This window comes from Dasypus novemcinctus, chromosome 5 (genome assembly GCF_030445035.2).
Source record: "Dasypus novemcinctus isolate mDasNov1 chromosome 5, mDasNov1.1.hap2, whole genome shotgun sequence".
Lineage (NCBI taxonomy): Eukaryota > Metazoa > Chordata > Mammalia > Cingulata > Dasypodidae > Dasypus > Dasypus novemcinctus.
Window position 1 is genome coordinate 77,429,753 of NC_080677.1, and position 14,996 is coordinate 77,444,748.

The window sequence follows — 14,996 nt, forward strand, 5'->3', positions numbered from 1 at the left end:
CTATCATATGACCAGCAGTTGCATTCCTAAGAACTTACCCTGGAGAAATAAAACTTAGGTTCACACAAAAGTTATATGCAAATGTTCGTAGCTTTATTTGTAGTAGTAAAAAACTGGAAATGACTAAAATATTCTTCCTGGTGAATGGTTACATCCACTCAATGAAATACTACTCAGCAATAAAAAGGAATGAAATGCACACAGAAATTTGAGTGAAATTTAAGGGTGTTATGCTGAGTGAAAAAGCCAACTCAGAAAGGTACACACAGTATGATTCTACTAAGATAATGTCCTTGAAATGACAGAATTACAGAGATGGAGGCAGATAAGTGTTTGCCAGAGGTTAAGAAAGGGGAGGAAGGTCATGACTATAAAGGGATATCCCAAGAGAGTTCCTTTGTGGTGACAGGGTAGTTTTGTATATTAACTATAATGATTATATGAATTAAATCTATGATGAAATGTCATTAAAATTATACAGAGACTTCTGGGAAGATGGAGGATTAGAGAGGCAGAGGGGTCAACTTCTGTCCCGGAAAAAAATAGCTAGAGGACAGGCAGAGACTGTCTGGAAGGCTTCTCTGAGGCTCAAGACACCAGGGGAAGGCAAGACACCACCCAGAAGAGAGGGGCAGAGGAAAGAAGTCTCAGCTGGCTGAAAAATTCTGCACAGAGCTACAAAAGCAGCAGCAGGCACCCATCCCCCTACCTTCCAAGCAAATAGCAGACCACTGCTATGGACTGCAGTGGCTGAGGATTGAGAGGCTTGCAGAGGTCCTCTTCCCCAAGAGAAGGGAGAGAGAGGGACACAACCTACAGCAATTTCAGATTTGTGCCATTGAACTTGGTCTGCTCCATTGGAAGGTTCGCACACTTCTAGGCCAGGTGGAGCCTTATAATTGTTTGCTCTGAAAGCCAGGAGGGAGCTGAAGATAATTTACCTTCTCAAAACACCTTTCCTACTGCCCCAGACTGGTTGTTGAGGAGGCAGAGGGAGGAAGGGAAGGGGCAGAGGGTGGCTGGCTAAGAGTGGAGAATAGCCTCTGAGAAAGTTTGTTTATAAGACCTGGCCAGCCTGAGAACATTGCTTCTGTACCATCAGCCAGTCCCAGGAGTTACACTGAATGTGTTCCCCTCTAGCACCTGATGCCCAGGAGTGCAATCTGCTGACCAAACCAGAAAAGTACATGAAAAAGCGGGGGGAAAAAGACACAAGCAGAGTGCTTACTCCCATCCTCTCCAAGGCCCTTGGAAACTGGCCAGCACTTAGCCAGGTCCTTAGCCCTGGTCCTTAGCCCTCGTCTGAGCAGTGAAACAGGGACAATCCTCAATATCTAGAACAAGTTGAACCAAGAATCAAAGAACATTGGTAGCACACAGCTACTTAATAGTAAATCTCTAGACAAGAGAGAGAAACAGAACATCAGAGTAAACTCAGCATCAGAATCAGATGCTGAGACATCAGCAAAAATTTACAATCTGTACAAAGAAAAAGGAAGATATGACTCAGGCAAAGGAAAAAATCAAAGCCCCAGACAAGACACAAGATTTGAAACAGCTAATCAATGAAGTTCATACAAATCTCCTGAATTAAATCATAGAGTTTAAGGACAACATGGATAAAGAAATAAAAGACATTAAGAAGACACTGAGTGAGTGCAAAGGAAATTTGAAATCTTGGATAGAGAAATAGCAGAGCGTATGAGAATGAAGACACAATAAGTGAGATTAAAAATAGAGACACAAACAGCAGATTTGAAATAATGGAAGAATGAATCAGTGATGTAGAGGAAAGAATTGAAATGGAAGAAAGAACAAAGAGAAAATAATGGAAAAAAATTGAGCAGGGTCTCAGGGAGTAGAATGATAAGACAAAGCACACCAACATACATGTTATGGCAGTTCCAGAAGGAGACGAGAAGAGAAAAGGGACAGAAAGAGTATTTGAGGAAATAAGAGCTGTGAAAATGTCTGCCCTCTCTTGAAAGAATATATGTGTCCAGGAAGCACAGCATACTCCAGTTAGAATAAATCCAAATAGACCTATCCCAAGACACATGCAGAATGCCAAATGACAAAGATAAAGAGAAAATTCTGAAAGCAGCAAGAGAAAAAAGGAATATCACATACAAGGGAAGCCCAATAAGACTTAGTGTAGATTTCTCTTTAGAAACTATGGAGGCAAGAGGGTGGTGGACCAAGAGAGAAAAGCTGCCAGCCAAGAATTCTGTATCTGACAAAACTTCAAATATGACGATGAGCTTAAACTCTTTATAGATAAACAGAAACTGTAAGAGTTCGTAACAGGAACCCAGCTCTGCAGGAAACACTACAGGGAGTTCTGCAGCCAGAAAAAGAAGAGAAAAGAGAGAGGCTTGGAGAAGTGAAAAGTACTGAGTATCATTCCCAGGTACTATGTAGAGCACTGAGTAGTGCTAAATAGCCCAAGATTGAGAACTGCTCTAGAACACCTAACAGCCATAAAATCAAGACATTAAAGGCTCAAACTGTTTCCAAGTAACCTAATGGCATCCCTGAGCAAAGCTCAACAGTTATAGGAATACAAAAATTCTAGCACTCAACAAGGTAAAATTCACAATATCTGGCATTCAATAAAAGATTACAGATATGCAAAGAGAAAATAAAACATGAACCATATTGAAGAGAGTAATCAATCAAAACCAACCCAAAACTAACACAGATGTTAGAATTAACAGAGGACAATAAAAGTTATTGTAACTGTTTTCCATTTGTATAAAAAGTTGAGAAAGGTATGAAAGATATTAAAAAGACCAAATGAATGAAAACTACAATGTCAGAGATGAAAAATGCAGTAAATCGGATTAGACACTTCAGAAGAAAAGATTTGAGGATGAAAGAATCTCTCCAAGATTATCTCTTGGGCAAAACTAATTATAATTGTATACTTGATCAATCCCTAGAATACTGTTGACTTTATTATTAGTCCAGGTACTTGAAAGAGAATACAATGGAAGGCACCTTTAAAACTAACTGAAATATTTTCTTGTCAGTAAAGAGTTCCTGTCAAGATGTCTTGAATTGTACTTTGGTTGAGAGAAGACCGTAAAGAGTTAAAGAATGTTGTCAAAATTGAAATATTTGGTTATGGAATTGTGGTGTCTGGTGTTAGAAGTTTTGTTTGTGAAATGTACTAAAAAAATAATAATAAATGTTCAGATTGTTATCATGTCGTTTTCCCTAGCCAACCAGTAAGCTTTATTACTGGGCATTGGCTTGTCCTTTTATATTTCTCGTACCTCCCTAAAATACTTGAATGATGGTTCCCATAGTGGGTGGTCAGTAGTGTTTATAATGTAAAAGGGAATTGTCCTTCCTCTTTGTCCTGCCCCAACCCTGTTGCACTGAAGTTTAATCTGCTGGTAATAAGGCAACAGCAGAAATTATCCTTCAGAACCAAATGTAAATATGTAAAGCCTGTTTTGGGGGGAAAGGGGGAGAGGTTGAAGAGAGGAGAAGCTTTTAATCCAAGTTTTAAACAAAAGAATTAAATTCTGGAAATTATTCCTTGGAGGTCCTATCATTGTCTACAGCTAGTGCTGAGTCCTAGCTCAAACAATCTTTACCAAGATTTTGGTGTTCTGAGATGTTTTCCAGAGATATGTTGTTAGTATCTATGTAGTCAAATATTGCTGTTGTCAATTAATAGTTAACTATGCAATTTTGTGTTTTAGGGCTCATGAATCAAACAGGCAAATATGGGAAGAGGATTAAGGCTGATGCCCCAAAAGGGACTGTAAGTTTCAGAAGTCAGAGCTGGTTTCAGTCACTGAAACTGCAGGATTAAGGATGGCCTGAGTTGTATTTATAAATTTTAAATAATGAATACCAGATCTATTGACTACAAAATGGAAATATTATTATTTATAAATGTTGGAAACAATAAATTGGAAATGAATACTGGTCAATTGCTTTGTTTTGGGGGACATTTTCAAAATTTTTGCTAGCTGTTGTAATTAGCTTTCTTTTGCTGTGTAACAAATTTAGCAGTTTATCACACATTTATCAGCTTACTTTTCTGTACGACAGAAGCCCAGCATAGCTTGGTTCTCTGTAAAGGGTATCATAAGGCTAAACTCCAGGTGTTGGACAGGCTGAGTTCTTACATGGAGCTTCTAAGCTCATTCAGGTTGTTGGCAGAATCCGGTTTATTATGACATATGATTGAGATCTCCATTTCTCAGTCGGCTGGTATTTGCTCTTAGCTTGTCGAAGCCACCCAGGCTATTGGCTGATATTTGCTCTCAGTTTGTGGAAGCCACCCATCTGCATCTCTTCTAACTCCCTCCATTTTCCAGCTAGCAGTGGTGCACTGAATCCTTCTCATGCTTTGAGTATATGACTTCTCCAACCAGATAGAGAGAACTCTGCTTTTAAAGGGCTCACTTGGTTAGCTCAGGCCCAACCAGTATAATTTTCCTTTTGTTATACAATGTGACATAATCACAGGAGTGATATCTTCTCATATTCACAGTTTATGCCCATACTCAAGACAGATTATACAAGGGTGTAGGTCATATGGTACAGTTACCTTAGAATTCCATCTGCTATATTCTCATGACATGTTTTCTACTTAGTACCTCTTAGGACGTCAATGTAAAATTAAGCTGTGAGTAACAAAACTTACCATAAATGTTGTTCAAATGCTGGTGATTCTTAATATTCTTTGCATAATTTAGAATATACCTAATTAGGGAGAAAGAAGCAGCCAGGCTTTCTTGGGATAACCCTGGACTCAATATCTGACTTTGGAATTAGTGTAGTTCAGGGTTATCACAAGAAAGCCACGTTTCCTTTCAATATATATGTCTCATGTCCTTTATAATAAAGCATCACAGGTCCTTAAAGTCACTGCCCTGGTTCCAGCTCTTATTTTGACCTAAATGATCATCTCTTCGTTTCCTTTTTTTCTGAAGAGAAGCTCCTAAATTCCTAGTAAAAAAATCACATCTTTAAGCATTGTTTTATGTACCAGTAATCTTAGGTTTGATGATCTCATCAAAACTGTTGGTTTGATTACATTAAAATTAGGTGGAAAATTTACATAGTCGTAGTAGTTGGTTTGACTTTTTTTAATGATGATTATTTAGATAGATGAACTAACAATGTGTTTAGGAACATTTGTAATTTGAATAAGATCCAGGAGTTGATTCGCTTCTTTTTACATTGTGACTAAGATTCAACTAGTTAAAAATACTTCTATCAAGTGAAGAAAAGTTGCCAAGTTCTAGATTTTTTTTAGTCTTCCGGCTCTAGGCTGAAAGTCATACTGTTTCCTCTTCACTACCGTATCTTGCCTCATTGACTGTCAATTCTACATTATCTTTAAGTGTTGTTATATTGTTTTGTTCTGTAAGAGGCTTGCCTTCAAAGTCATAGCCAAACCAATGTGGAGGATCGTCAGAATTGTATTCCTGCTGCTGAACTACAGATGACATTCTGACAGCAGCCTCCCTGTAATAATAGTGATTAGCATTAGTTAGTTGCAGAAGTATTCACTAGGGGAGAACTTTCAAACTAGAGTTAGAAAACTCACTATCGCAGTCACATTCCTCACAGCTCCCTTGCCTTGCTGAGGGGAAGGATATGGAGAATTATGGTACTGAGGGCCCCAAAACCTAAGTGGCTGTCTGGTTCATCCAGTTTGGAGATGAACAGTGAATGGGTGAGAAAACTCTACATGCCATGGAGTGGGAACACTGAGGTCACTATCTGCACTGCCCTCCACCTGTAGTCCAAGTGCTTTGATGAGGGAGAACTCTAGCCAGCCAACCTGTGGAGGCTGACCATGCACTGGAGCAGGAGTTCTTAAGTGAGAGTCCACAGAGCCCTATTGCATACATGAATGAACTTCAGGGAGATACTTGAACTCCCTGAAAACTCACACAAAGTTTTGTCTCTTAGGTACATTTTTCTGAGGACAGGGTTTGTGACTTAAATTCTCAAAAGCATCCATGACCTCAAAAAGTTTTAAAATACTATGTTATTTTGTTCCTTAGAAGGAAGGAAGCAAAGAAGGCATCAAAGCAAACTCTATCTAACCTAAAAACAAAACCATTTTGAGAACAGGAAAGCTTTCCTAGGAGTTGGTTTGAATCATGAGGCCATTACTAAAATAGAAATGAGTTCTTACAAAGGACAACTTTTGTAGGATCAGAAATGAGAAACTATGATGTATACCTACAAAAGGACTCCTTTCCCCACTATTGCTATATGTTACTTTGAGTTATTAATTGCAAAAGACTAAAAAATGAATCTTGGATTATAGAGGCTAGCATTACCATGTATTTAAAGATAAGTTTGAACCAAATGGCCATGTGAGTGAAGACAGTTTTCAGAAGAGCAAGAGAGTTTGGGAGTTCTAGGTAACTGGTCAGAGAATAAGTACATTTAATGCTAAGTTTGGGAATATATAAATATTGGATTATACAGTCAACTGCAAGCCAAAGTAAATTAGGTGGTAATCATGATATAAAAACAATAGCAAATAGTGGGAGTTTGAGAAAATAACAAGGAAAGAAAGTTGGGGTATGTTGACTCTCCAGTATAAACAAAAAAACTTGGAAGTGAGTAGGGAAACTGCTCAGTAAATGCAATGTGACAGGATGGAATAAAAATGACCTGCATACTGAATCCCAGCCATGGGTGAAGTGCCCAGTGGTGCCTACATTTATTAATTTGCCTATTCTTGGCTCCCTGATTCCCCCTACTTTACCTCTTAGTGATAAACACTGCTCTCCATTTCCCCCATAGTTAGCTTCAATGAAACTAAACATCAGAGGGTCTCCTGACCATTGAAGGTGATACTTACAGGCTGCAGGAGAACAAAGGATCAGGTCTGAGACCTTGCCCCGCTTCCTCCCCAGTGTCCCCATCCCCTAACCCCCTACTCCAATGCCAGGAGATTAAGGAATCTGAAGTCTCTAGAGTGCTCTAGGGCCTGTCTTGGACCTAGGTGTTTGCACAGGCAAGCTTGGCCCTGGGGGAAACTGATGATCTGAAGTGCTGAGGCAAAACTGGGAATATTTTTAGAGAGGAGTTGAATGCTAGTATAGACTGCCCCTTATTCTACATCTTCCCTACCCTTCAGAAAATCCTTAGACCATGGTCTAGTTGTCCTCACCACCTTACCAGGACCTTTAGTATCCTCACATGACTGACACTCCTAAGACTCAGGGCCTGTTCAGGAGAACAGGCCAGCATGGTGATTGCTGGCAAGTTTCACTGTGTCATTTTCACAGCATCCTGTCTAGCTGTGTGTTTGCACATATGTACTTTTGAAAAGCATTTGGAAACTTGAAAGCACAGAAACTGAAAGCTCCTGCAAAAAACAGCTCTAGTTTTGTTTTTATAGCTTGTTGCCTGGTATGTTCAGTACATAGAAGCTAATAAATATGGAAAAGGAAATGTATACTTAGGAATCACCTGTGTTCTAAGTTCCTTAGCATACATATGGAATCTTTTGACTACCTCCCATTCTCTACCTTGGTCTAAGGAATTTGGAGACATTGTATGACATGATTTGGGAATTGAACCAGTCTACTGCAATGGTTAATCATCATTATTCATTTAACCTGGAGAGAGAGGTTGTTTTGGATCAGTATATAGAACAATGATTTCACACGTCACAATCAGTTTTAACAAGTCACATTAGATAGTGATGATGTACTGAAGTTTGTGATTTTTTAAAATAAATTAAAGGAGATTCAAGGATATCCCTGTAATATTACTTGTCTTCACTCACATTTCCTTACAACTTCTTGAGTGGATGAAGGGGGGAGGGGGTGCATGTTGTAGTCAATACCAAAGATCGCTCATAACCAGCTGCCTTTTTTCAATACACTAGTAAGCAATTTGGACACAGCAGAAAACTTGTGCCACCTTATTGAACGTTTCCCCTTTTGAGCACATCCTTTGAATGCTAAAGCTTTAGAAAAGATTGAGAATCACTGATCTAAAGGCAAAATTGCATCACAGGAATGATTAAGACCTAGGTACAAAGCGTGGCTCTGCCTCTTACCTGTACCTGGAGCATGTTACTTAATCTCTTTAAGCCAGTTTCCTTTACCCACTTTTATGGTAATAGGGTATTTGTGAGGCAATATAAGTAAATACATATAATATATGTAAAATGTATCATATGTGAAAAGTAAGGTTTTGGGATGCAGACGTGGCTCAACTGATAGAGCATCTGTCTACCATATGGATGGTCCAGGGTTCGATCCCCAGGGTCTCCTGACCCATGTGGTGACCTGGCCCACACGCAGTGCTACTGTGCGTAAGGAGTGCTGTGCCACGCAGGGGTGCCCCGTGTAGGGGTGACCCACGCGCAAGGAGTGCACCCTGCAAGGACGCAAGGAAAGCCGCCCTGAGTGAAAAAAGCACAGCCCGCCTGGGAATGCTGCTGCACAGATGGAGAGCTGACGCAGCAAGATGACACACACACACACAAAGTAAGGTTTAATACAATGCGTGGCAAATAATAGTTGCAAATAGTGTTATTTGTTCATAATCATATTAAATGTAAACAGCTCTACATTACAAAGGCTTAAACATTTCCATGAGCTGGAGTAGAGAAGAACTCTGACAGGAGTTTTATTTCCTAGCAACTGAGATCTCTCAGGGTACTGGGAGTATTGACTGCCTGAGTTTATGCTGCCAGCAGTACTAAAGAAGGCCTTCAGGGAATCTCTAGCCTGCTGTTCGGGGCTCTGCAGACCACAAAGACTTTCTTTATTAATATCTCTAGAGTTGAAATCCTGCATTCAAGACACAAAAGAGTCAGAATGGCAGAATGATCCCCTTAGTCTTTGCTAATTGCAGAATTAATGGCCCTTTGCCCTCTCTGAGGTTCCGAGCCTTATGTGTTGTGGGAGCGATTGTGAAGTTGTTTCCCCCTCTCCTATTCTGGTTTTCTTCATCTACATTGCCTTTCTTGCTGTCCCCACAGAGTGCCACAAGAAAGCCATACAGCCACTGAGTTTTTGGTCAAGTTTTATGATCATAGTTGCAACTTATCTCTCCTGAATTAAGAGCCTTTATTGTGCCTCCTCATGGAGCTTCTGAAGTGGCTTCTTGGGATCCCTTCAGGCTCAGTCTTCAGGATCTGGATGATAGCTATATCTCATGCTAGAAGTTTTCTTGCTAAAAAGCTATGGCCAGTTTGTTCATTAGCCAAAAGTTTACTGTTTACCCTGATTCAAAAAGGTGGGCTGAGCAGACCTCTGTAATTTGCAGAGCTGATGCATTATTTTCAGATTCCACTCATATGGGGAGTTTGCACATAAAGCATGGTTCTAGGTCAGTTTCTTCTGAAGGCAGTAATTGGATTTTAAGGCTGCATTATACAGTGATTTCATGTTCAAAATGGAATTAAATATGTGAGAATCCATTGCATTGTGATTGAAAGCCATTAAACCTCTTCCAAACAAAAAATTTCTTTTATCCCCACTTCCAAATGTCCCTTTCACCCAGGCGAAGCAAAGCCTTTGCAGTTAAGGAAGCCATGTTGGCCTGATAAGAGCAAACCTAAGAATGAGAAGCAAACCTTAGTAATTGTGCTTTAACTACCATGAACATAGTTCAGGGATTAAGGGTCATCAAGAACTTCAGTCTTGAAGGGTTCACATACATAAAACAGCTTTTCCAATTCCACCCAAGGATCTGAATGGAAAAGGAAGGAGCTCTTTAGCCCCCAGAACTGTCTCCAGACAGTTGCAAGGGGCCAGGACTTAACCACTTCTCTTTTCAAAGTTTTAAAGCCCAGGTATCCTGGGGCCCCCCTTGACATGCCGCACTATCTCCTAGGTATTAGTAGTTCAAATAGATGTCCTAGAGTCTTACTAGTCCAAACACTCGGAATTTTCAAGTCACTGTCTAGTGGGTACTGCCCTTCTCCATTGCTAGACAGAGATGGAATGGGAGGATTCTGGTCTTTTTCCTGGAGCATAAAAGGGAGGCTGAGCAGGTATGGAGCTTTCAGGAGGCACTAAAAGGTGGTGGTCTGGCTCTGTTAGACACTGAGATGGCAGCTTAAGCCAGCTTACCTCTAGGCATCAGGGCAAAATCTCTGTCTGCTTCTTGCTGAAAGGGACAGCCAACCTTGTTAGGGGGAGAAGACAAAATAGGCCTTTGGACTGCACTGGGTTGATAAAGGAATTTTCCATAGACCTAGTTAGAATTTTACATTGCGGACTAGGGACAAAACCCAACAAGTAGTAAAGTTTTACTTTGCCTTGTTTGTTGTTTTTGCATATATTTAACCTAGGGACCTTGTCAGAGGGGTGAATAATCATGGGCAGGACTTGAATATTACTGGATGTCAGCTCTTCTTGGCCAAACACAGTATAAATCACACTTAAACATCCTATATACCATGAATAGGTTCAGAAAAGCCCTTGCCAGAAAGTCTTCCTTCATTCTCTCTAAAATAATATTGACCTCCCAAAAATAATGACTGGCAAGATATAATCAACACATTAGAAGCTAAACTCCTTTGAGTAACACATTACCATTCACTGTCATCTTGCCCAAAGCTTGCTATTTAATGATAGAACAAGGTTGGCAGGTCATGAGACTCCTCAGGCCTTGTTTCATGATGTCCTCTTTAAATGATGTTAATAGTATACATATTAGAGTCTTCTCTAGACCTGTCAGAAGAGTCAAGTCTCCATCCCTCTTCAAAAATTCTCAAGGGCCTGCCCCCTTCTTTCTCATCCAGCTCCAGGTAGCTGGCTACCCTCTCTCCAGGACCCAGTAGGAGTGCCTGTTTTACTAATAACTTTTGTTTTGTTTCATTTTCATTTTAACACATGTTGCCTTGGGTCAGAAACCATTTTCTTCCTCAGGCCTCAAGTGCTCAGAGCTCATAATTCAGGTCATGCAGGGCTGCTTAATTTTAAAAGTTACTCTTTGAATTCTTCATGTTTGGACCACATCGTGCACTTCATACTTTGATAATCTTAATTCTTAGTATTAATATCGCCAGCCTGCAGAGAAGGGCCTGATCTTCAGAGATTGGTCCAGAATTTCCAGCTTGTTTAAGCTGGAATGTTTATTCAGGTCGGTTAAAATATTAGTACATTTTTACTCTCAACCAGCAGGAAAAAACTGCTTAACAGTAGTGCATATAATTGCTTACAGGGTGGACACCAGAGACTGTCTCCCTTCATAGACTGTCCATTTACCCAACTGTTATTTCATTGGGAAAATTTGGCAAATTGGGGGGATAGGCATTTGCCCTGCAGCAGTCAAGCCAGAATACCTTTCTCTGAGTTCCAGGGATTTTAGGAAATCCTTAACTAAATTAATAACAATTATCAAGCAAATAGCTTTAGGAGAGATAGAGCTGGTGGAATTGTTAGCAATTTACCCTTAATGGTGAGTTGCTTTAATCACATTGTTTTCTTAACTCTAAGGGGAGATTAACTCATTGGAAGTACTTTGAGAGCATAGAATAGAAGAAGAGCTAGAGAGAATGAGAGGTCAAGGAATGGAGGACGCCTGCTGTACAAGAGTTACTGGGAAAGGAATATTGAGTTACAAAGAGCATTTTGGGAGAGAACTTCCCTTGGTTCAACTCAAAATGATACCTTCAACTGGGTAAAAAATAAAATGAAACTTCCTAACTCTGAAAACCACTAAGCATTACAATGCCATAGTCACATACTTATTTTTCTCAATAAGTGGTTCTCAAAGCATTTCATATTCAGGTACATACTTACATAGAAATATTTCTGCAGTATCTCATCTTAAGGATCCGGAGTTGTTTGCAGCCTCTCTCAAGGTTCATAAGGATTTGGTCAGTAAGAAGGATACAACCAGAGATATCCAAAATATGCAGATAATGGCATTTTGCCGATAACGTCTCCATTGCCGAGTCAGTAATCTGAACGCACAGCCAGAGTAAGTATTGGTTATTCAGATGAACTTCATTCCAGGGAAGAATAGAATCAGAACCCATGCAGATTCTTTCATTCAGCTGTCATATGATGGGCCTTGAACTCAAGCTAATGATTTAACATTGTTTCCAAATGAAGTCAAACAGTAAAACTTATGTCTCAAGTGATGCCAATAGAATTTGTGAGCTTACTTCATTTTGGAGTCTTTTGTTATACTTGGGAAACTTCATAAAAACTTATGAAATGTGACAAAAATGGGATTTGGCTTTGAACTTAAAATCCATTCTAAGGCATAAATTTAGAAACTAGGTTTAATAACATTATTTCTACAAAATATGTTTCCCCTGAAGTTATCCTGTAGTCAGTGTCAGATTATCCTGAGAAGGGGACTGGACGTCTCTGATGGTTTGTGTGTAAGAAAGGTGAAATGACCTGGGCTTTTCTGAAAAGGAAGGAAGGGTAGAGACATGGGTGACCTCAGTCTGCGTGGGCCTTGCTCTGAGAAATTCTGCTGAATTTCATATGATGGGCCTTGGGAATTTGCCCAGATGTTCCTCACAGGCAATTCAGCTCTGCTTCTCAGACTATTTGACTAACTCAGGGTCTAGCTTTTGAATTTACAGCTAAATTGACTCTTAACAGAATCTCTAGAGCTCTCTCTCCGAAAGATTTTTTTCCCCAACTGTATTTAATTTCTTATTTTAAATGCTTAAACATTCTAAAAGCATATTGCCTCAAGGCTTGGCTCTTGTTTTTAACATAAAATTGAAAGAGTTATGCAGAAAAAAGCTTCCATTTGGAATGTACACTTTTTGATGTTTGGAAAAATAGATGTCAGTGTCTAAACTTGCACCATTCCTAGAACATGCTCAGGACCAAGTTCTAACGCCCAAACATTGCAACTAATTCTCACAAAAATACCTTCAGACATTGCTGACATACTTTGTGGGTCTCAAGGATCTGATGTCACTAAAAGAAAAGAGGCCCTCAGAATTGTAGCGCAAAGGAAGAACAGTGAGGTGATGGAAAAGTCCAGAGCAGATAGAGCTCAGAATGCTAGATTTTATTTGTTATGGGAGAACTAAAGTAGCCTGACATTTCCTGTAGATCAGAAGTTCAACATGTTCAATAATGAGGTGATGTTGTTAGGATTTATGGATTAAGGCCTGGGAACTAGGCATGGTCATGACTGAATTCTCAACTCCTGGATACAGGGCTCTGATCTCAGCCATAGTGGGCAAAGATTGTTTTTCCCAACACAACTACCTTTGATTCCCTGAGAAAATGTTTTGATTTATTTAATTATTTTATATTTTTAAATAATATAGCCACATTACAAAAAATTTTACCAAAAAGAGCAGAGTGAAAACAATTACTTATAAATTAATCACCTAACATAATTATTGTTAATATTGTGGAGTGTTCCTACTAGTTTGCTCCCTTTAACAGAACTGCAAATATAGTACCTCATTTAATTTTGCATATTGCCTTTTCCACAATGCATTCCCCTTACTTCACAGTCTTCACACTTTCAATCTTTTATAGACATATAATTTGCCATTCCCCTATTTCTCTTCACTTCAGTTGTTTCTAACTTTTTACAACTTAAATAACATTGTGATGACTGTGTTCATGCATATAGCCTTCTCCAATTGTTGAATTGTTTCCCTTAAGGTAGATTGCAGAAAGTGTATTTAATGTATTATGACTGGTTTTGTGCGTTTGTATACTTTCAATGCACACAAAAGGATTGTACCAATGTATAATGCCTATACAGTGTACTGTAACATTAAAAACCAGTTTCAAACCCATGCTACTATTACATTAAAATTTATATAATTCATAGGTAATAAAGGATAACATCATGCAATGTTTCCATTTGCATTTCTTTATTATGTTGAATCATTTTCCATGTTGTTTACTAGTAGTTTTTTGTCTTGTTTCAATGCCAGCTCTGCCATCATCTAGTTGTACCATCACGGGCAAGTTGCTTAACTTCTCTGTACCTCAGGTTACCAATTGGTAAATGGCCATTCAAGAGTGCCATCAGGATTAAATGAGATAATATATATGACCATTGACTTAGTGTATAGTAAGCACTCGATAGATAGTAGCTACTGTTAGTGATAATTCATCTCCTTTGCCATTTAAATGGGATCTGCATTTCTTTTTTTTAAGTAGGAGCTCTTCATATGAAAGAGAGCTTGACCTTTGTCTTCTGACTTTGCCGAATTGTACTCTTGGATTTTTGCTTTGCTTTGTTTGTTTGCCTGTTTTGATCATCTGGGAAGTCAAGTAATTTCACTAGCATCTGTAGTCATGATCTTGAGAACAAGAAAAATGCCTCAAAGATGATTAGCAAGAAAAGGGTCTGAATAGCCCCCAAAATGAACTTTTGGATCAATAATAATGAGTTTCATCAGATATTAAATAATGGATATCTAATACAGTAATTAATGACTTGCCTTGAAGATCAGGCCAAAATGGATGACTGATATCCAGTGCTTACATTTTGTGGGGTTTTTTGTTTGTTTGTTCTTTTGATGCTGTACTCGTTGCATTAGGTTGGAAATTAGATGTTGCTGCTCCTATTTTTCTCTATAAGACTACCAGTGACTTTCATCTGAACCTGTTTTTCCAACAGGCAGGACCCTTCTCTCAGGGGGTTGGGGCTATGATGATCTTAATGGTCCCAATGGCAAGTGTAGGAGTGGGATGAAAGTTTAAGTAGGTAACCTCAGCTTGTGTTGCCCCCTTCTAGTGGACACAAGTGATTAAATGAGTGCCCTTCTATGCCTGGAGAGTGGGGGAAGCAGGAAATTTCTTAGCTTTTGTTCTATCTGTAGAGTATATACCAACTCTTCGAAGGCCTATGTTTTATATATCTTTAAATTTCCAGTGTCTAGCCAGTGCCTAGCACAGAGGTGATGCTCAGGGAACATGTGCTAAATGAATGAGTGCATATCATAAAGGAAGAAACTAAGATAGCAGGAAATGCCTAAATCATACCATTGCAGTGCCTAACTTTTTGCTCTAGCTCTTTGATTAGTCATTGGA

At 39.2% G+C, this 14,996-nt stretch overlaps 3 protein-coding genes across 6 annotated transcripts in view; 1 reads left to right on the plus strand and 2 right to left on the minus strand.

Annotated features, from left to right (window-relative positions):
- Window positions 1-13,813, plus strand: part of FAM185A (family with sequence similarity 185 member A) — a 59,900-nt gene extending 46,087 nt beyond the window's left edge. For 2 of the 3 annotated variants that reach the window (XM_004473402.4, XM_004473403.4), the window contains exon 8: window positions 3,714-13,813. In XM_004473402.4, coding sequence (XP_004473459.2) covers window positions 3,714-3,826 — 113 coding nt within the window. In that variant the 3' untranslated portion in view covers window positions 3,827-13,813. The remainder of the gene's footprint in view (window positions 1-3,713) is intronic. The other variant, XM_071215023.1, reaches the window with a different exon arrangement.
- Window positions 1-14,996, minus strand: part of CCDC146 (coiled-coil domain containing 146) — a 314,795-nt gene that overhangs the window by 226,075 nt on the left and 73,724 nt on the right. The window lies entirely within an intron of this gene.
- Window positions 5,304-14,996, minus strand: part of FBXL13 (F-box and leucine rich repeat protein 13) — a 330,038-nt gene continuing 320,345 nt past the window's right edge. For both annotated transcript variants that reach the window (XM_071215017.1, XM_058297971.2), the window contains 2 exons: window positions 11,763-11,926; window positions 5,304-5,493 (listed from right to left, as the gene is read on the minus strand). In XM_071215017.1, the coding sequence (XP_071071118.1) occupies window positions 5,304-5,493; window positions 11,763-11,926 (354 nt within the window). The remainder of the gene's footprint in view (window positions 5,494-11,762; window positions 11,927-14,996) is intronic.